The sequence below is a fragment of the Dipodomys merriami genome, unplaced genomic scaffold, assembly GCF_024711535.1.
Source record: "Dipodomys merriami isolate MVZ:Mamm:240054 unplaced genomic scaffold, mDipMer1.0.p SCAF_85, whole genome shotgun sequence".
NCBI classification, from domain to species: Eukaryota; Metazoa; Chordata; class Mammalia; order Rodentia; family Heteromyidae; genus Dipodomys; species Dipodomys merriami.
Genome location: NW_027206457.1, coordinates 1,598,486 through 1,619,666, shown reverse-complemented (window position 1 = coordinate 1,619,666; position 21,181 = coordinate 1,598,486). Strand labels below are relative to the sequence as shown.

Sequence of the window (21,181 nt, the reverse complement as noted above, 5' to 3'; positions counted from 1 at the left end):
GAAGCAAAAGTTCACAAGGTACTTGAGTGTGTGTGCGTGTGTGTGTGTGAGAGTGAGGCTCTGATTGTATCTTGTATTAACTACATGAACACAGTGCCAGTGATGAGCTACTTTGGTGGTTGTACATATTCACAATGAGTCAAGGTCCAGTTTGAAATACTTTGGGCCTATTGAAAGGTGTGTGCTGAAGGTAAGAGGAAGGGATGGGGGCTTCAATAAAATGCTTTAAGACCTACAGATCTCACAGGTGTATATGGTCAGCAAGAGGTCAAAGAAAACTGAGAGAGGGTTTTGAGTCTGAGACATGAGGCTGTGTTCATGTGATTTTGTTTTGGCGTATTCCCTGTGAAAAACAGCGTGGGTGGCTCAAGCCTATGTTCCTAGTTACTCAGGAGGCTGAGATCCTACTCAGGTTCTAAGCCAACTGGGAAGGACTTTCCATGAGACTCCTATCTCCAATTAACCACCAGAAAACTGGAAGTGGCATGAGTAACCAGTGCTCAGGTTAGATTCCAGTTTTGTCATCTGGGCAACAGATTTATATCAACCACAAGCAAGAAGTGAAAGGTCTTAAATTTAGAATGTGGACTTGATACTCGCACAGGATTCCTTTTCCTGATTGTGACCATAAGGAGTGGAATCTTGCCACGCGGACCTGGCCGCCCATGTTTGCAAGTGACTGAGCCTCGTACTAAGTGCATTATATATAACACAGGGCTCCTGGTCTCGGCCATCAGCCCCCCAACAGACCTCATGGTCAGGATTTATTAGGTTTGGGGAAGTCCCACCCTGGGTCTGACCTTGGAGGATGAAGTTGGGTGTAGTCTCCAGCCCTTTTGACTTCGATATCTTCACAGAAGAAAGCTGATTTGGAATTGGCCTCTGCAGAGCCAGAAGGCCCCACATGGAAGAAGAATGAATAGCTGGTCCCCTCAAACTCAACTCTGCCATCCTGGTCTCAGAGGGCTGAAGCTTAGCTGACACTGGGTCCCAGATCTTTGTTCAACTTGAGCTCACATGGATGCAGAAACACAAGAGAGGCCAAATCATATGTTTAAACAGTTAAGAGGAAACGAGACTTGGAGAGGAATGACAACCCTGGATTTAGCTTGGGTGAATTTTCCTTCTCTGGGATTTCCTGTCCCTTTTTTTGGATGTTTCTATCTATCCAATGTTCCCTCGCAGTTGGTTTAAGGCCATCAACTCTGTGGTGAAAGAAAGCCTTGCACAGATTTGGGATTAGCTGCTAAAACACCAACCGCTGCCGAATGGTGTGGATCCAAAGCCAGGCTTATATGACATAAGCTCCTGGCCACTGTCAATCTCCCTGACAGTGGAAAGAGACCAAACTTGGAGCTCAAAGGAACACAGCTTTTTGGGGTGGGATGAGCCACAGTGTCCGCAGGGTTGATATGTGTTGGGGAAAAGGGATGGGGGAGAAAGAAGATAGGTCCTTAAGGAATATAAAATACATGGACCCCAAAGCAGGCCTCCAGCAAAGTTCTGAGACTGTAGTTAAAATTTAACAATTTTTTTTATGTAAATCATCTGGCCTAGTCAATTGCAGGCCGTGTGGGGAGGATGGTGGTAGGGAGGGAACAATGGGTTAGGATTAGATAATTTGCTTAGTGCTAAAATTCCAGGAAGTTTGTGTGGATCTGGGCCTGGATCTTGTTACTTTTTAGCTCAAATCGAAATCTTTATCTTCCTATTACAGTTGAGAGGACTTTTTTTTTTTTTAACTTAAGTCATTTTTACAATTGTAATTTTTACCCTCTTTCATCAAATGGAGCTGGTTAGATTAGCAGCCCAACGCCTCTTGTTTTGTTTATCCTAACAGTGCAGGCTTTGATCTAAACATATTTCCTGGGGTCTGGACAAGATGACCTAATTCTTCTTATCCGTCTCTCTCTCTCTTTTTTCTGTGACTCTCAGATTGCTGGCCTTTACTGTGGGGACCTTTGAAATTCATTTTACATTTTTCCTGTTTGTTTTCCTGACATTAGTTTTATTTGGGGTAGATGTGTCTTCCCAGTGAAGAAGAGTGCTGGGCTTGATTTTCCTAACCGGACTTCTCCAAGTTTTAATAGAGTGGGATCTTTTTTTTTTTTTTAAAAGCTTCTTTCCTTACAATCACAACAGATCAAACACAAATAATTTGCTGGAAATGTGAATCAACTGCAAATGACTCAGGATTTTCATCTTTGAATATTCTTATAAATAATTTATTATTTATGTATATACTTTTTAAATATTGCCTCGTCCTCCACTCCTTAATCAAAAGCCAACTGGCTTGGGAGGTTGGGATGAGGAAAGCCAAGGCCCTAAATTAGGTCCAACCATGTCTAGAACTCTCCTTTGCCCCACCCCTCTTCCCCCACCTTGACCCCATAGGAGGTGGGGGGGGTCTCCAGGGCCTAAGCATGGTTCCCCACTTTTTTTCTCTCCAGACCCCTGCCAATCATGACGGCCTTTCCAAGTAATTTTTCCAGAAAGAGAATAAAAGGAAGACAAAGGTGCAGAAAGAAAGTGCGAACAGAGGTTTCTAAGCAAAACATTTAAGTTTTGCAAATGTTGGGTCATCAACTCCGCTGTACTTTTCAGTGTTCCAGCAACCTGTATTATTTTTTTAGAAAGGGAGGGGGGGGAAGCAAGGTAAAATGTCCCCAAAGTGTATGTTTTTAGTTAAAAATTATGTGTGAACTTAGCTGTCTGAGCAACAGCCCTTACTCCAGAAAGGCTGGCTCCGGGTGACTACAAACTGCCAGGACGCTCTTGAGTTTCCAATGGGAACAGGGAAGGGCCGGCGCAGCGGCGCAAGCGCGAGGCGTGGGGCGCGGGGTGGTGGGGATGGGGGGGGTGCAGGAATGGGGCGATCGCATATTCTCCTTGAAGCCAATATAAATTCATTTCTCTTCTGTTGGGCCGATCCGGGAGGAGCCGCGGGGCTGCGGGCACTTCCTTGAGTTGCAAAGGCATGGGGGTGGGGGGTGGGGAGGGACAGGCAGGTAATGATCAGCCGGTGGATCAATGGATAGGAAGGGATAAAAACGGACTGGGGGGAGGATGTGCCAGGAGAGACAGAGACGACCACCTTTCCCTAAGGGTTTCTGAGGTGGTCTCGGAAAATCCGTGTCAACGAACAGCTACTTTTTAAACTCACTTTTCAGAAAAAGCTGCAGAGGAGGGGGGCTGGCCAGAGAAGAGGAAGGCTCCGGCTCCCCGCCCCCACCCCATCCGGCGCAACTCGGACTGGAGATGCGAGGCGCGCGCCCAGCCCAGCGTGGATACTGCGTCTACCAGGAGTGTGAGCGAGGCGCACGCCCAGCGGAGCGCGCGTCGGGAGCCGTGGAAGTCAGCCTGGGTCGGTGGCGCGGCCTGTGGTCCCTCCCCACGGGCTTCATCCCGGAGCGCAAGGGCTCAGTGCGCCTAGCCCTGGAGTGCGCTTCATCTCTGCATCCAGACCTACAAAGGGATGGTCGGCTCCCCGCAGTGACATGCACCCCGTATGACCCTCGAGGAGTGTATAATTCCAGCCTTCTCTCCTGGGACAAAAAAAAAAAAGAAAGAAAAAAGGCACTCCTGGGGCCTCAGAACCTGGCCAGAGATGAATGGACCCGGAGGGCCGTTCCAGTCGGGAACGTCTGCCTGGTGCCGCGCACACCCCCACCCTAGGCCTCTCCTGGCTTGGGTGCCACTTTTCATTCTGTCCCAGCCAAACCTCCTGAGGGCTTGGGGCCAGCCTACCCGGCCTGGGCTCTGGGGCTGAACGTGGCTTCAGATGTCTCTTCAGGCCAGATTCTCTGACCCATGCCATTGACATCTAAATGGCAGGGTCCAGAGAGGCAGGGTTGGAAACACCACGCAGTGGGCTGAGTCCTATGGAAACTTATGGCAGAAAGGCCGCCCAATGCCTTCCTTGGGTGCAGCCACTGCTGCTGGCTTCACCACCCCCAGGACACACTAAAGCCATGTCCCACGGCTCACTTAGAAATTCTGCAGGGGACACATATACTCCCCTAGAACAAAAGCACTAGGAAAAAAATCAAAACTGAATTTTGATGATAAACATTCCAGTTGATTCTACAGATCCTTTATCATAAAGCCTTCTCTTTTAACATAGGCATGTGCGTTTAAAGGCCTAAAATACTAATTAAATAGAGAACATGTTGACCTCCCTGGGTTGAGGCCCAGTTGCGAAGTCAGATTATATAACCCTGCTGCATGGGGAATTCTCCAGGACTACAGCTCTCGGCAGCCTGAAAAAAAAACAAAAAACAAAAAACACTCTGCCACTTGAGCAAATGGAATGAAACTAAAATAGCTAAAACTGAAATCGAAATCCAAATATCCTGCTTGAGGAAACTTACCTGTCAGGGAGAGAGAGATCTACAGGGGCAAGTTTCCATTTTCTTCATTGTTTTCTTAAGGGGTTGGGGAAGATGGGAAAGTGAAGACTGAAATGGATTCCTAAACAAGGAATACATATTGGGGAAAATATTTAGGGTTCCCCAATTTCAAAGTCAAAAGGAAACCCAGGCCCCTCCCTGAAACGGTTGTTTCTGTGACCATTTCTTATTTAGAAAGATATTCATCTTACACACCTTATTTGTACCCAGAGAAATGTTAAAAGATACACTTAGGGGCCTGATGGAATAGAAATACATTCTACAAACACAGACACAGTATGTTGTTTTATCTCTTGCAAAAAAAATGTATTTGATTACTTGAGTAAAATTACAGTATCTCTGTTGTTAGTAAGTATTAAATGTTAAAGAAATCGGACCCCCTTCCTTTCAACTTTCCAAGAAAGTGCATGTAACAAGTCCAATCTTTTTCTCTCATACCTAATACAAAATAAACAAACACTATACCTGCTCTCTTGATCAAGAAGAACATTTGCTCTTGTAAGGAACATATGTACATTTTAATGAAAGTGATATTTCTTACTGTATATACAAGAGCATCTACATTTTCTCCACGGAAGGTTGTTCAAGATGCTATACTTAGCAGCATTGTGAAATTCCAGCACACATTTTCTATTGTGAACATACCTACAAGGCAAAATGTTACGTCTCAGTTTCAACTACCAAAACAACATTTTTTTTCTTTTTTCTTTCTTTTCTCTAAAGAACTCTGCGTGCTTATTACTGTACAGAAACTTATTAACATCAAGGACGACTCAAGTAAAAAGCACAATACAAAGAGCAGTTCCAAACGGAAATGGTTAAATCTACAAAACAAACAAACAAACAAAAAAATACAGGTTGAAGTTTAGAATAAAAATGGGAAAAAATAAACCCCCAAAACCCCCAACAAAAACACAACCAAAACCCATCCCCACCCCCAAACCGTTCAGAGAACCACACTGATCAGTCTGTACTTTCAGTCCTTTCCTTGAATCTGTTTTGAAAGATTAGACAATGTGTTTGCTGATAAAAGTTTCCAGCAGGATCAAAGTGTACATTTATATACAGACTTTATTAGAGACCTAATGCATCACGGAGGCATTGCATCAACACCAGATTCATATTAAACTGGGTATAGAAAATAAGTTAATGCCAGATTAAGACCGCTTAGCAGGGCAACTTGCAATTGCCATAAATGTTACAGCAAGTTTACAGCACTCTAGTCAATTAGTATTTAGTATTTAGTCCAAAATACAGAAGACCAAAGTTAATGCCTGCATTCTGTTTGCAAAGCAAGGTTATATCACTAATAAATAAGCTTTCTTAGAATTCTAGAAGTTGAACAACGTACAAAAGAATGTCTTCATAATGTTGTAGTTCATAGACCAGGGGGAATCAGAAGGTAGGAAGGGGATGGGGCAGGGACTTAGGAGGCAACCATAGGTCACATTCTGAACAGGAATGGCATGTCTCTAGGGTGTTGCTGCTTTTAACTAGTCACGATCTCTTTGCTGTCTTCCACAAAGCGGGTGAAGCGGAAGTTGGTTCCATTCTCACTGCTCGTCATTTTCTCCAGGCCGGCCAGAGGAGCACTGGGCTCGGAGTTCTGGAGCTTCTCCAAGTTTCCTGTCAACCCACTAATAGGTGAGCTGCTCCCGCTGCCCAGGCTTCCAGGAATTGGAGGAATGCCACCATTCTGAATGACAGAGATCTCGTTGGCTTTCATGGCCAGCCCGTTGGAGAGTGCTGCCGTATACTGATTCCAGAAACTGGAAGGATCCCCACTTCCTGACCTCGTCGCCAAATCCTTCTGGAACATTTCTGGGAACTTGACAGGATTGCCTCCTAGAAATGACATGGGGCCATCCACGGAGAGCCGGCGGCCCCGCCTGGCCGGGGTGCTGTTCCACATGTGAGTGCCCATGTGGACCTGAGGGTGAGACCGAGTTGGGGGGGGGGGAGGGAAGGGAAGAAGAAAATAAACAGAGAAAGAGCAGCTTAATAGTTGAATCTGTCTCAGCTCATATCCCAACACTCAACAAAGCAAGTGGCCTACGTGTCTATTCTTATTATGCACCAGTCAGTGGAAAAGGTAACGGGAACCGTCCACTCTGGGGTGGCAGGAGTAATAACGCGTTCTTTCTCTGCAGCCCGGCTGCCTTTCCTCTTCCTGCGTAAAGATGCCTTACTTACTTACTTTTTTTTTTTTTATTACCCATATTTAGCTTATAATGGCCTGGAGCAAGCCAGGCCGTTGCAGATAGCTCCTCTGCGGGGTTAGAATTGTTATGTCCACTCTCATTGCCCTGCAAAGTATTGTATCTGACACCCTTTACCCTATAAATGTCCTTTTCAGATAGGAAGAAAACACCACTCACTGACTGCCCACTGAAGGACCCGTGTGCACACACAGAGAAAAAGCCAGAAAGTAATTATTCATCTCACATTACTGGCGGCAATCTCCAGAGAAATACTCTGTCAACAGAAAAATGTACACAGTCAGAGCACTCAACTGTTGCTCTAGAACATAAGCATATTTGCTTTGTTTCCAGCACATATCAGTAGGAAATGTTGTATAATCAATTATCATAATACCCATTAGCAGAGGCAGTGACGTTACTGTCTCTAGAAAAATAAACCTTGCTGGACTGCATAGTTATGAAAAATAGCTGCCTATGCGGAGGAGAAGCGTAATTATTAAGTGATACGGGCATCACGTAGGCCACGCGGAGGTCTTTAATCAATACCCTGTGGCAAGGCCAGGCTGTCTGATTTGGTAGGTAAAGCAATTCATTTGGTGTACTTAGTGAGACAAGGAGGAAGGGGGAGGGGCACTGCGTGGCTCAGCTACCAAATTATTCAAGGTGCAGTGACATGCTTTGAGCTACAGAGTGCCCTCGCCCTGCCATGATCCTGACCCCACAGACCCTCCCCACCTTCTCCCCAATCATCCACCTGCAGCAGGATCCCTTCCCAGAACCCTCTCCCAGACTGTCAAGGAGCATGCACTATAGCTGACCAAGGGCAACACCAAGGGCTGATGGGAGGGAGGGAAGGCAGGAGGGGGCACAGGCAAGGGTGGATACCTTAAGATTGCCTTTTGTAGTGAATGCTCTTCCACAAATAGTGCAAGCAAAGGGCTTCTCTCCAGTGTGCGTTCTCTCGTGGATCTGCAGGGCACTCGAAGAGGAGAATGTTTTGCCACATGTGTTACAATAGTGTTGTTTGGGAGTTCTTCGGGGCAGAGCTGGAAGGAGAACTGGGGACGTGGCAGAGGATGACAGAGGCCCTGAAGGGACGTGACTAGTGGGGGTGTCCTTACTGTCCTGAGGAGAAACATGCACAAAGCCGTTGACCTCCGTCTTGATGAGAGATGACAAGGAGTTGGCGGGAATCACTGCAGAGTTCTGATTAGGGCCAAGGTTGGAACTGGGCTCAAAGAGCTGGGATGGTAGATCTCGCATCTGATGTGTCAACATGTGCTGCTTCAAATTACCCTTTGTGGAAAAGCCACGATTGCAAACTGTGCAAATAAATGGTCTCTCTTTGGTATGACTTCGATAGTGAATGTCCAAGGCACTCTGACAAGCAAAGGTTTTGCCACAAATGTCACAAGCAGTGTTTTTAAATTTACCCCGGTCTCTGAAAGGGAAGAGGATTCCCAAAGAATCTTCTTTGATGATTTTCTCTGCATGACTGGAGGTCAAATCCAAAGCGCCCCCGTTCACAGGGGTGGGAGACAAACCGTTGGCAAACTCGCTCGGTCCCACTCTCTGTGGCTTCTCCTCAGTGCTGGGGGACTTGTGGAACTCCTGGGTGCTGTTGGACGGGGACAGAGCCTGCATAGAAGAGGTAGACTCTGAGATGGCTGGGCTGCCGGCACTTTGGCTCTCCATATCACCACCCACCGAGGACGAATCGTTGGTCAGCACATCCCCCTCGACAGATCCATTCTCCACCGACTTCAGGCTGGCCTGCAGCTGCTCAGCCAGGCCAGCATTGATCATTTTCATCTGATTTTCCAAAGCAGCAATGCTTGACATCTCGAGGGGCAAGGGCGAAGAAGATAAGCTGTCTTGGGATGCATCTGCCGACTTGGGTGTATCTGGGATGCTACCCTCAGGGCAGTCTTCCATGTTCTCATCCGAGAAGTTGTCCAGGTCATCAAAATTCTTCTCCTCGAAGGAGCCTGTGTCAGACTCCATGGACTCAGGGTAGCTGTCGGGGACAGGGGTGTTGGGGATCTGGCCTCCCATGTGCATACGGATATGCTGCTGAAGGACCACAGCGTTGGTGAACTTCTTCTGGCAGATGGGGCAGGAATGCTGGACTCGGAGTGGGGGCATGGCCCGGTGGACACTGTAGTGGGTCTTTAGGTTCCCTTTTGTGGTAAAAGCCCGGCCACAGATCTTACACTTAAAGGGCCTCTCCCCAGTGTGTGTCCGGTAGTGCATTTTCAAGGCGCTCTGACAGCTCAGAACCCGGTGGCAGATGATGCACTCATTGGGGTCAGTGGCCTTCTTGTCAATGTTTTCTACCAGCTGCTGCAGTTTGGATGTCTCTGATGCCTGGGCAGAGTCTAAAAGTCCCCCAAAAGGAAACTTGGCCTTGAACTGCTCAGACATGAGTGGCAACAGGGGGTTGGTGAAGGTAGTGGTCCCTCCTGGGCCGCAGTCGGCCGCTGGGGAGCTCAGGGTGTTACTGTTTGCTGTTGGGACCGAGCTGGTAGTTGTGCCGCCTTCTTCGCTTTTGCCACCAGAAGGTGGCAGAGTGGACCCCTCGGCTTCCTCTGGAAGCCCACCCAGGTTTCTTGTGGCCAGATCGGGGACCCCGGAGTCACTCTTGACCGAGCCTGGGGGGCTGGCAGCAGAATGGCTGATAGGAATGGGGGCTGGCTCTTCCGTCTTGATGAAGGCTGTGAGGCTGGGGAGAGTGGGGGGCAAGGGCAGGCCAACGGAAGTGGTGAGAGTGGGCAGGACGGGTTTGGTGTCCAGCCAGCTGGTGACTGGCTTCTCTGGAGGGATGGACATGCCATATGGGATGCCAGTGCTTGTGGGGATGTTGTCCAAGTGCTCAGGCACGGGGTAGGGGTTCATCTGGATGTGGGGGTACTTCTCTTTGTGGCGCTGAAAGTGGACTTTGAGGTTGCCCTTGGTGGAGAACCTGTTGCCACAGATGTTGCACTTGAATGGCCTCTCTCCGGTGTGGGAACGCAAGTGGATCTGCAAGGCACTGTCGCTCCCAAAGACCTTTGCGCAGAACCTGCACTTGTGTTTGAAGAACGCCTCATCCGATGTACTTTTTGCCTCGAAGGCAGTGACATTTGGTGGCTTGCTTTTTCTTTGCTGGGCCAAGGCAGACAAGGAGTTTAAATCCTCTGCAGTTGTTCCAATGTTGGGCAAAGGGCTGGGGAAAACCACGTTAGCAGGGGTCGGCTGAGGTAGAAGTGGATTAGACGCAGGACTTAATAAACTGCTTATTGCAAACGCTGGTGAGGATGACGCTAAGACTGCTGGGGAGCTGACGTGGGAGGCACCAGCACTGGAAGCCACTTTTTCCGAGGACGGGGTGGTGACTGTCGCCGCCAATATGTTTATATTGGGAGAAGTGCCATTGTTGGATGGAAGGATGGTGTTGCTGGAGCTGCTCTGAGGTAGCTGGATTGGGGGTAGCTGTTTCACACCGCTAATGCTGGCAGATTGGCTAGCGAGGCTCTGTGCTAATCCAGCTGCTGCCGCCAGCTGCTGAGATAAATGGGAACTTAGCGTGGACAAGGGGTTGGCAGATGTTCGTAAAGTACCTTGGGAAGGGCTGGAAGAGGTGGGTGAGTCTGCATTCTGAGAAGCCAACAGCAGTATTTGGTGACGAATCTGTTCGATCAGCTGCAGCTGGTGAATCTGCTGCTGCTGTAGAGCTAACAGCTGTTCCATGAGGGCTGGCACAGCCCGCTGGCCTCCAGAGCCCCCGGCGCTGCCACTGCCACACCTCGCTTCCTGGGAGAACTGGGCCACGGCCACCTTGGTGCTCTGGAGGTTCTCAATGATGACGTTGCTGTTGATCACAGAGAAGTTGCCCAGTGTTGTCAGGTCCCCGAGCTGAGGTAGAGAGGTTGTGATGGCTGAGGTACCTGTGGAGGAGCCGCTGTGGCAGGTGGAGGGGTTGTTGTTGGTGACGCTGTTCAATGTGCTGTTGTCGCTACTGGGGGCAACCGGAGCCTCCACCTCCATGGACTCTTCCCCGTCAAGTCCCTTGTGTTCTGAAAGGTCATTGCAGTCTACTTGATCCGTTTTCTTCATGGGGTCTTTCATTTGTTCTTCAGGATTCTCAGGAGGGGGACTAGGAGAGAAGGTCTTGGGTGGGGTGGCTGGATTCTCACTGACGATCAAAACTAATTGGTTTTTAGTGCAGTTCTTCTTGTGGAGCAGAAGATCGGATAATTCAAAGAACTCGGCACAGCACCGGCCACAGACGTGGGCGTCTTTGCTCTTCGTGGGGCGACTTGGTTGACCCTTCTCTGTGTCTCCTACAAACATCAAAAGGCTCAGGGTTAAAAATGGGAACCAGGACATCCTGTCATCTATGCCTAAATAAATAAATAAGTGAATGGTTAAGCAAGTGTTTTCCAGCTTCAAAATTCAAAAACCTGTAGCCCCTGAAAAGCCAATCAATACAACCCAGGACTGCTCATAATGAATTTTTAAGGATGTAGAAGAATTCCTAACCATCTGGTATCTCAGATAGTCATGGCCCTCAGATAATGCATCAAAACATAGAAGACTATGAATGGAAGACCTTGGTACATCATACAATTCCATAGCAAAATATTGATTTCCAATATTTTATACACCTGATTGTCTACTCATCCAGAAAAGGGTCCGGCAGCCATTCTGAGGGCTTATTAGGCTCTTGAGTTTCTGTCAACCTTATTCATTTTCAAGGGATTCAAAGATATCTGTGACAGTTTGTTCTGTCACTAAACTAATTTGTAGTCATTCAGGCTCCAATCAGTTGTTGACAAGGGAGGGGGGAATGCATATCACCCCAAGCTGAGGACTGACAACTTGAAAATCACCTCCAGCCCCCACCTTGAACCTGAGCTCAGGGAGCTCAGGCTGAGCTGTGACAAACACACTTTAGTCACATCAGAAACAAATCCTCCAGCTTGCTCCTCAAGACTCCCTCGAATACAAAAGGCCAAGCACCACACACACACAATGCAGAGAAACACAATGCACATAATCAGTACAAGGCTCGCCTGGTACCTACGTATCACCCATGAGTCCCATGGTTGTGTGTTTTATTTGTAAAGTATAGCCAAAGAATGCAATCTTGCCTACCAGCAGCAGCACTAACCAGCTAGTCTCCAAGTGGCTAAAACCATGCCTCAGAACCATCAAGTCTCATCCACCCTGCTCTTTCTAATCTGCAAAAACTGCCCCAAGATTTACATTTCTGATGAAACAGCAAGGTAAAGAAGATGGGCTGGTAAAGTCAGGGGGAAGCACTTGGGGTTGGAGTTTGGAAATGCCTTGCTATTCTCCTGACCTCAATGCCTTTAAAAACAGTTTGCTCTTAACTGTTATTAATTGTTTAACAGATTGTCCTGAACCTTTTCTTATATATATATTTAAAAAAATCCCTTTATTTTCTGTTTGTTTCCATTGGTTGCTCAGATGTCTTCTCACTAAGATCCATTTGTTAAATTAAACATAAGAATCTCCAACTCCGAGCTAACATTCTATTCAAAGACAGGATGGCGCCCCATTGTTTGCCCAGCATGGGGAACACCAACTTCTGTTGTACAAATGGTGTGTGGTCATCTCCGAAGGCTGTAGGAAAAAAAACTGTTTAATTCAAGGATTACCTCCCTGCATGCTTTTCTGCAGTACTGAATCAGATAATAGGTAGTTTCCATGACTTCCAAACTGAATCTCCCAGAAAACATTCGGGGGGCGGGAGGGGAGGAGGAGAAGGGAGGGAGTCATGGCAGATATGAATACATGCAAAGTTGAAATGCTTTTTTATTTTATTTTACTTTCCAGCATATTAAATGTCTGGTCAAAAAGAGCCAGCCATTTTCTTTTCTTTTCTTTTGCATGAAGCATCTAAAAAGCTTGAGTAGTTATACATTTCAGAAATATAATTAACACCTAAATATTAATTTGTGAGAATCCCTTAACTCTGCCTGGAGTGATGGCAAAGTTGATTAGCACCCATGGTAATGTGTACCAAATAAATGTATGCACAGTTTACTCACTGGGAGTGTTACTTTGGAAGCCAAGTTATACTTAATAAGCTAGCTTTCTTAATACCCACTTTAATCTCTATAAGGTTATAGTACAAAATAGATGTACCACACAAACAAATCGTCGCGGCAGCACAAAATACCATTAATGTCCTAGTTTTAATGTAATGTTTAATCATCTTGATTGGCACCAGATTCCTATGCACATTGAAGGTACTGCTTTTCTCGCCTTCTGTCTCTTCCCTGCTGTCTTTAGAATACTATAAACAAAATATTAAATGAAATTTGTGAAAACTTACGTTGCCTAACTCGGGACAAAAATAATGTGACAAAAATTCTGTTGAAAGCTCCTTATTTTGACAACCAATTTCAAATGATGCATCCATTTCAGATGCTTATTTTAAACTGGGAAATGCAATTCCTAATATATTCAACAGAAATGTGATTTCTTTCTCTTTGCACATTTCCATATGTAATGGTTATGTTTCTATCTACTTTTACAGCCAATTATGATGGAACAAAAGCTATTCTGTTTGTTCACACATTTTCAACAAAATGCATTAAAACTATTATGTCAGCATGTTCTATTAAGCTCTCCATTCAGTGGGAAATACTTTTCAACCAGCTCACATTTATCAAAACATAAAGCCACTTTAAAACACAGTTTTGCTTGGTCAGCTGGGCTTAGACAAATAATGACAGATTCAGAACTAAATAACTAGCAAGGGAAATCAGAAAACTGACTTTCAATGGTACACATTACAATGTCGTTGCTTCAAATATTTATCACATCTGTGCTCAGGACTAAAGGGCATTTTAATTCTCTATAACTTGCCTACATCTGATATTCTCATAATATATAGAGGAAAATAAATAAAAGGAAGGTTACTTTAGAAGATTTAACTGATTGTGACTTTCCTGTACTCACACTATATACTGTTGCTGCTTCAAGACTCACTTGAGAATTTTCACGTTATCCAACTTGAACATTTTTATATTTAGGATTGTGCTAACTAGACGGAAAATATAGGTGCTTAAAAATAAATGCTTGTTTGCTTCTGAAGAGAGGCTCTGTTGAAAGTTGCCCATATTTTAGCTTAAGATTCTCACAACATTTTAATAAGCTGACATTTGATCTCACTGTAGAGTCAACTAATTTAATTTCCTGATGTTTTTGAACACTCCACCCCCACCCCAAACCACCACCTCCCCTATCTATTTTGAATCATTTCAAAAACAGGTGTCGCTACACTGTAATAATTCCTAACTTAATGTCTCTCCCTATTCTGAATACAATTCTAATGCAAGTTTCAAAAGTAAAAACACAAAACATGAAGACTAGCATGAATCTTTAACCACCAAAAGGAGTATTTTAAGTTGTAATAAGCTACAACACACACACACACACACACACATACAACACACACAGAGGAACATGTTCCAATTCATTTTTCCATCCTGCCTTCTGCTACTTTGTATCTCTCTCCATGATCTGTTACACAGGATTGCAACTGGTGACCTCATTATAGAAAATACAGTTGTCTTGATCCTTGTATTATGGTGGAAAAAACACTCCAGTTCCTTTTCTATACATTTTTGCATACAAATTAATTGTGTAATTATAGTCTGGAGCTGTAGAGGAGCAGTGTTTTCTAAGTACGGACACACAAAATAATATTTGGCATTTTCTGAGGTTTTCGTTTTTGTACTATTTAGGCACTTGATATACAACTCAGATTCCTTAGGTTTTTGTCCTGTGAACCTAGCCATTTCAGAATTGGAAGGAGAAAATTGAAATTTGAAGTGTTCCAGCCTATTTGTCTACTAAGAGAATTAAAATAAAACTATGTCCATACAGAAAGATTTAGCCAGCCAGGAAAGGCAGAAAAGAAAAGAAAAAAATACATAAAAAGAAAAAAAAAAAAGGAAGAAACACACTACCACTACTAAACCACCAACTCTACCAGATTTAGTTTTCCTTTGTGGCTCTCTGGAGAAAGTCACCTCTGTACTTCCCAACCCCTGCGACTGCATTCACATTTTAAAATCACAAGGGTGGGTTTAAGGCCCAACTAAAATTTTAATAGGAGGTTCCTTTCCCCTCCTGACCTGTTTGGAAAGGCTATCACAAACATTTGATTGAGTGATCATTTATCTTTTCGGTTTTGTTTGCACAGCTCAATCTAAAATGTCCAATTTAAGATTCCAAAAAGGTTTGTGAACACTTGCACCTAGGTCGGGCAAATTTTTTGTAATGTCAGAAAGTTTCTCTCCCATGTAGCCAAATGACAAATTGGACTCTGTTAAATTCCCACAGTGTGCTGACTATATTAGTGTGTTCTCCCGTGGAAATCCCAGAGAACTCTCTGGAAAAAAATAACAATGCAGACAAGACATTTCTTTAAAGTCATGTTTGGAGCCCACCTAATGCACACAATAAATGAATGGGGGAAATATCTACCCCACCATGAATCAAACTGAACACTAGATGGGGTTCCAGTCGCAAGGGTTTGTTGAAAAACTTCTTTGTGGCTTTCTTATTCCACTGACGCGGAAAAGAGAGACTCCTTAAGGCGAGATCTAAACGCTGACTACGTAAACATTGGCAAAAGCACAAGAAACTAAATCCCTGTTGTTTGAGGGTGAAGCTGAGCTCCGGGAACTACCTGTCAATCTTCCCCTTTGGGGGTCTGGTATCTGAGGGTGACAGGGGAATAAGGTTAGGAAAAGAAGCCAAGCTGATAAGGCGAAACTAAAATAAACTACTAACTTCCTGCTAAGTGACTAGCAAGCCTCAATTTGGGGGTCACCGGGAAGATACTGAAGGACATATTATGATCTGGACCTTCTCACCTTTGCATGGGAGGAGGCTAGCAAAAGTTAAAACAGCTGGACAGACGATGTTTTCTAAAGCCTGGTACACAAACTCCCCCACCCCCCTCGAGGTGGGGGGAGGGGTGGCAGTTTCTTAGGTGAACTCATTTAAGAGCATTTGGGAATCAAGGCTGTCTTGAACCAGGCTGTGTATAGAAAAAACTTATTTAAGCTGCAGAAAGAATTTGTTCTGGTTATTTCACAGAGCTTGGCTTTTGAACAATTTCAAAACCTGTAACCAGTCTGCCTATTTCTTCCCCGATTCTGGTGAAGATTGTCAGAAAAGTGGGTTTCTGCCTTCTAAAGGACTTAGTAAAGGCAACTTAATACCTCCAAAAGTAGAAAAAGAAAAAGAAATACAAACAACACCCGCTACTCCCCCCCAAAGAATAACCTCTAATTTGAAACTTGTGCCTATGAACCATAGGAGAAATCTAAGGTAAAATAAACTGCCAAACACTGACTATCACAAAGTCACTCCACATACACTTATCTGATGCATAGCTAGAATTTGCTTGTTTGTATGTTTTAAAAAAAAAATATTTAGGGAAGTATCTACATCCTGAAGCTAATCTCAAAAAACAGTATTTTCTCATCCAGAATCTTCCATTATGTCAAACTTAAAATAGGCCTGATTAAACATGAATTCTTTCCAAATGCCTTATCTTGCAGGTGTCGAGTTTTCAAAAAAAGCAATTAATTATAGTTCTCTCTAACCTTTTGGGCCTAGAAATCAATGTGTTGCCATTAAGCTGCTTGCAATGAGTAAATTACTTTAGTAAATAATAGAATTTCATTATTAATTTGAATACGAGTTTTTCTAAAAAATGATATTCCATAGAATCACTGTTTTACCTGAAATTTATGTCTTTATTCTCACAATATTCCCTTTTCCTTGAAAAAGGTAGGCACCAAAATACTTACTACAGGGAGCCTGAACAGACACTCGTGTAGTTTCAAGAATCTTAAAAATACCACCAAAGAGAGAAAAGCTCCCCCTCACCATCTGAAATCTAAAGTAGGATAAAAATGCACATAGAAAACCATTCGATTCTTATATATTTTTTTTTTTCTGAGAATTATCTGTCTTGGTAAACAGTCTTTTCAGGAGCAGTTATCTTTCTACAAGTAATTCAGGACTTGTTGAATATCATTCAAGAGACAAGCCATATGCACCATAATCTTCATTTCACCAGAAATGGAGAAACTGTCAAGCTTATTTTCTAGCGTCACTGGCATCACAATGGCTCAGTAGTGAAATAAAATAGCAACAATGTATGATCAAACAAATAATCTTGTTTTCTTGAACTTGTTTCCTTTTAGCTGTCTGTGTGGCTGTTTAGCTGAGCTAGGGCTTTCTTTGTAAGCGCATTCACACTGAAATCCACATAAACAGGTCACACACCATAGCAGGAAGCATCCCTCCTCAAGGACTACTGTAACCAAGTCTACAAACTTTTCTAGGTTCTGCATTGGTTAGAAGTTATAACATTGGAGGGACAGAAAAGCATCCACTCAATTAAATTTGGTAGCATGTGTGCTATTTCATTTGCCATGTTGTAAGAATATAGCAAGCCAGAAGAAAAAAGTAAGCTCAGCGTTTGAACTGGGGGTAGCCTTCTAAAAATTTAACAATGTGTAGGTAGAAAATCAGTCAAAGCCAACAATTTCAGTGTGCAGAGAAGGATGGAGCCTGGCTGAATTCACAGCAGAGAAGGGGAATCTGCAAAAGTAACCTGGAGCTACATCAGGGACTTCCAGGTCCATTTATCTCACAACCCTTCCCAAATAAAAAGAACTGGGTATGTTAGGCCCTCCTGCAGGCTCTTCAGGTGATGGGTGGGAGTTTTTGAGTGCGAATATTACAACACAGTAAATCCTGTGACCCTATGCCAAAATCTACCTTCTAGGCAACTTCTCCCGAACTTATTGTTCAGCCATGTAAAAACACTCATAACCTAAAACCATTACTACTTGAAGAAAAAAGGGAGGGGTGGGGAGAGGCAAGGAGAGAGGCTGGGAAAGGGGGGTGTTCCTAGGTTACCCCTCATACTTTACTGCTTCTTAGACAATGAACTAGTTTTTAGGAAGAAAGAAGGGACAAAAAGAAACTTAGAAAGAAGATGGAAAGAAAAGAAACTTGATTCAGCTACTTAATTAACTTACCTCAAAGCTCAAATAAACTAAAAAAATAGAACTAATAAATAATAATGGCAAGAGGTAGTGAACTCCTTTTATGCTATGGCTTTATGAGAAACCTTAACTATTAAAAATTCCACATTCAGAAAAGCAAGGCAAAGAACTACCAAGCAACCATTTCTTCCCAAGTGCGAGTTGGTTTGTGTTTGTGTGTATGTGGAAAATGCAAAAAAAAAAAAAAAATCAATACAAATTTACAAAATATTCGGAAACATTCTCTAGGTTTTTTTTCCCTTCGTCTACACATTTGCAACTTAAACAAGGTCTAGCTAGAAACGACAGGAACAGATTCGCGTGGGGCCGAAAAGTTTAAAGCAACCAGCTAAGAAAAACACGCGCGAGTGGTCGCTGGGGCCTTGGTTAATTTCACCTTGGTTCACCCGGCGTGCCGGGGTTACTTTGGGGGCTGGAAAAGCGGGTGGCAGAGCTTCTTTTCTGCGGGTTGAAAAAAAAAGCAGAGGCTCTGGGGAAGACTTCATGCCTGAGGAAGTACTAGGAGAACAAATACTGTAAGCCGTTTCTAAATCGCATTCAAGTCTCCCCGGTTTTTTTTCCCAGGGATCCCACGAACGGCCTCCCCGTTTCTCCACAGCTAAGGTGCGGGTCCCTTCGCCTGGCTGCGGGTCCCTGTGCGAGCGAGTGCCTGAGCCGAAGCCCTGCTCAGGCCTCTGGGGTCCTGCCTGGAATCAGGGGCCCAGGCGGCCACAGAGCACGGTGGACCGAGGTGTGGATCCCAGGGCCCGCTTCGGAGCTCTCCTGAGGTGCGGGTCCCTTCTACAAAATCCTAAAATGCCTCCGCGGACGCGCGCATCCCGAGGGGCACCCGGCGTGGCGGGGACCCGGTCAGAGCTGCGGGAAGGGGGAGCGAGCCGCCGGGGTGACCCGGGGAACCGAGCCTGGCCGCTCCCTCGCCTCGAGAGCTGGGCCTGGGAGCTTGGAGGCGCCGACAGTGCAACACCTTGGGGTCCAGGAGGGGTTGGAGGTGGCCTCCTTCCGAATTCCCCGGTCCCCGCCCGCTCGTGCCGACTCTCGGCCCGAAGTCCCCACACAAACTTTGTTCTGGACTTGTCTGCTCCTTTCAGGACCCCCGAAGCGGTCGCCTCCGTTAGAGAAGGACCGATTCTCTTGGAGGGGGTCGTCTTGTCCTCTGGAGGGTTACCCCCAACCCTGAAAAACTGCCCTACGCCTCCTCTGGCTAGGCTGAAAGCATGAGGTGCCACGGTGCGCAAAGAACTCACAGTAAAGCTCCAGGCTTTTTGGGGAGGGGGCTTTAAATGCCTGTATTGGGGGTAAAAGATAACGGGGGGTAAACTTAGGGGGCCTGAACCCCACACTTCCCCCGCACCCCTGCACTGTCGGGCACCACCGGCAGCAAAGAATATTCCACTCGGCCAAAGCCCCAGGGTGTCGCGCCTCGACCCAGGTCCCCATCTTCTTACAGCTCTGAACCCCCCATGGTACCCCGCTTCTCCGTGTGACTGGAGTGGGGTCGTGAGAGTGAGGAAGGGGGCGCAGTGAGTGAGCGCCCCACAAGCTCGGAGTTCAATCACCAGCACCAAGTTAACTTCCTTCCCGCTGAAAGCAGGGCTGGGGCGGCGAGGCCCGGACCGCAGAGGCCCAGGCGGCCGAGGCCGGGTCAGGGGGCCCCGGGCGCGGCTCAAGGAGCGCGAGGGGCCCCGCGCGGGCCCGCACGCACCACCTCAGCCCGAACCCCCCGAAAAGCGCCTGGGCCTTGGCGCGCCTGGGACCGGGCTCCCCGGAAAAGCTGGGGCGGAGGCGCCAGGCCGGCAAGCACTTCCCTCCTCCCCTCGGGAAGACGCCGCAACTCCGGAAAGATCCTGCCGGGAGACGCGCTTGTTTTCCCCCGGAGCTAGGGGCACAGCCCGGCCGAGGCAAATTGAAAATTTAAAAGAACAAGGATTTCCCAAACCACGCCGATTCGAAAAGGCGAGCGCGGGGACGCAGTGGGCGCGGGTCCCCGCCGCGTGTGCGTGGGTCCCAGTGTGCGTGTGAGTGCGCGCGTGTGTGTGTGTGTCCGCAGCGCGGGCCGGAGCACTCACCATCTCGCCGGGGGAGCGAGGCCACTTCGGGGTCGGATTGGAAATGTTGAGGCTTCGCTTGCTTCCTCCGCGACATGCTGGCTCAAACATCAGCTGGGGCAGAATAAAAAATTACTAAAAAAAAATCTTCTCAAAATTACGGAAATCGAGCGGCGGCGGCGGCGGCGGCTCCCCCCGCCCGCCGGCCCGCCCGCCCCCTCCCCGGCTCCCCGGCCCCGGGCGCAGCGCGCATGTGTCCTGCTATAATTATGATTATCAATAATGCATTGCGATTAATCATAGAGGGGCTCTTTGAAAGGCGATTGGCACCCGGCCAGCGCTATTCAAACCCGCTCGCCTTAATCAATTAGTTCGTGATTTGCTGCAGACCCCTGTCTCTCCGCGCGCTTGCCCAATAAGCCGGCCGCGGGGCTGGCTCTGTGCGCCGCGCCGCCCGACACTGGGTTAACCCTCTTCGCGACCGCCCGGGACTCCGCGGCCCGGCCGCCGGGGGCCGGCCTCCTCGCCACTGCGCGCCCGGCTCCCCGGCCGGCGCCCCCCGCTCCCTCCCTCCCTCCCCCTCCTCCTCCTCCCCTGCCCCCCATCCCGGGTTGGGCCGACCCAAATTAGCATGCCCTCCCCGGAATTAAGCCGCCCGGGTGGGGGGTGGGGCGGGACGGCGGGGGCTGGGGACCCGCCTGCGAGCGCGCAGCGAACTTCCCAACTCCAGCGCGCGGCGCGCCGGCCCGCGGGGGGTGCGCGTGTGTGTGTGCGCGGGGGGGGGGGTGAAGGGGGGAGTCCGTGGCGGGACGGAGGGGGGGGCTGGTGGTTGGAGTAGTGGAGGGCGTCCCGTTTCGTGAGTGTTTCTTCGGTTTAGAGCTACCAGAAAGCAGCCCACCCCCACTCTCATTAAAAAAAAATAAGCGAGTGGGGAAGAGCCAGCCCCACGCCTGTCCGCCTCCCGCCCGCGGTGGGGCCTCCCTCCCACCCGCCGCCTGGCTGGGCGTTTCTACGCCCCGAGTTCTCCATCCCCTGGATCCCGGGCTCGCAGGGGCGCGGAGAAGAGGATCGAGGAAAGGTTTGGGAACGTGCTGGGTTTGGGGCTGGGGGGAGGGGCAGCTCTCTCGCCACCCCCTTCCTCCTCCTCCTCCACCTCCTCCTTCTCCTCCTCTTCCTCCTCCTCCTCTGGGCCTGCGGTCCTCCAGCCTTTAGCCAGCTCCCCCGCTCCCTTTCTCTACCTCGGACATTCCCAGGACAATTAGGGCTGAAGTTTTCGGGAGAAGCGCCCCGAGCCCGTGGGATAAGGGGGCGGCTCGGCTCCGCCCAGGACCCCTCCCGAACCTCCCCCTCGGCGGCCCGGGTTGGCTGCAGGGCGCGTCACTCCGCGGGGAGGCGGCGGCGGCGGTGGCGCCGCG

General features: G+C 47.4%; 1 protein-coding gene and 1 long non-coding RNA gene across 3 annotated transcripts in view; one reads left to right on the top strand and one right to left on the bottom strand.

The window, feature by feature from the left end:
• Positions 1-4,693: 4,693 nt before the first annotated feature.
• On the bottom strand, positions 4,694-20,309 carry Sall1 (spalt like transcription factor 1). The gene is made up of 3 exons (XM_070011946.1): positions 19,788-20,309; positions 7,496-10,932; positions 4,694-6,339 (listed from the first exon to the last, which is right to left on the bottom strand). Exons 1-3 carry the CDS (start codon positions 19,861-19,863, stop codon positions 5,899-5,901), a joined length of 3,954 nt encoding a protein of 1,317 aa, XP_069868047.1. The 5' UTR covers positions 19,864-20,309; the 3' UTR covers positions 4,694-5,898.
• A 454-nt stretch (positions 20,310-20,763) lies between these two features.
• LOC138820258 (uncharacterized) overlaps positions 20,764-21,181 on the top strand; it is a 115,313-nt gene continuing 114,895 nt past the window's right edge. For both annotated transcript variants that reach the window (XR_011369802.1, XR_011369801.1), the window contains exon 1: positions 20,764-20,844. This is a non-coding gene — a long non-coding RNA (uncharacterized lncRNA). The remainder of the gene's footprint in view (positions 20,845-21,181) is intronic.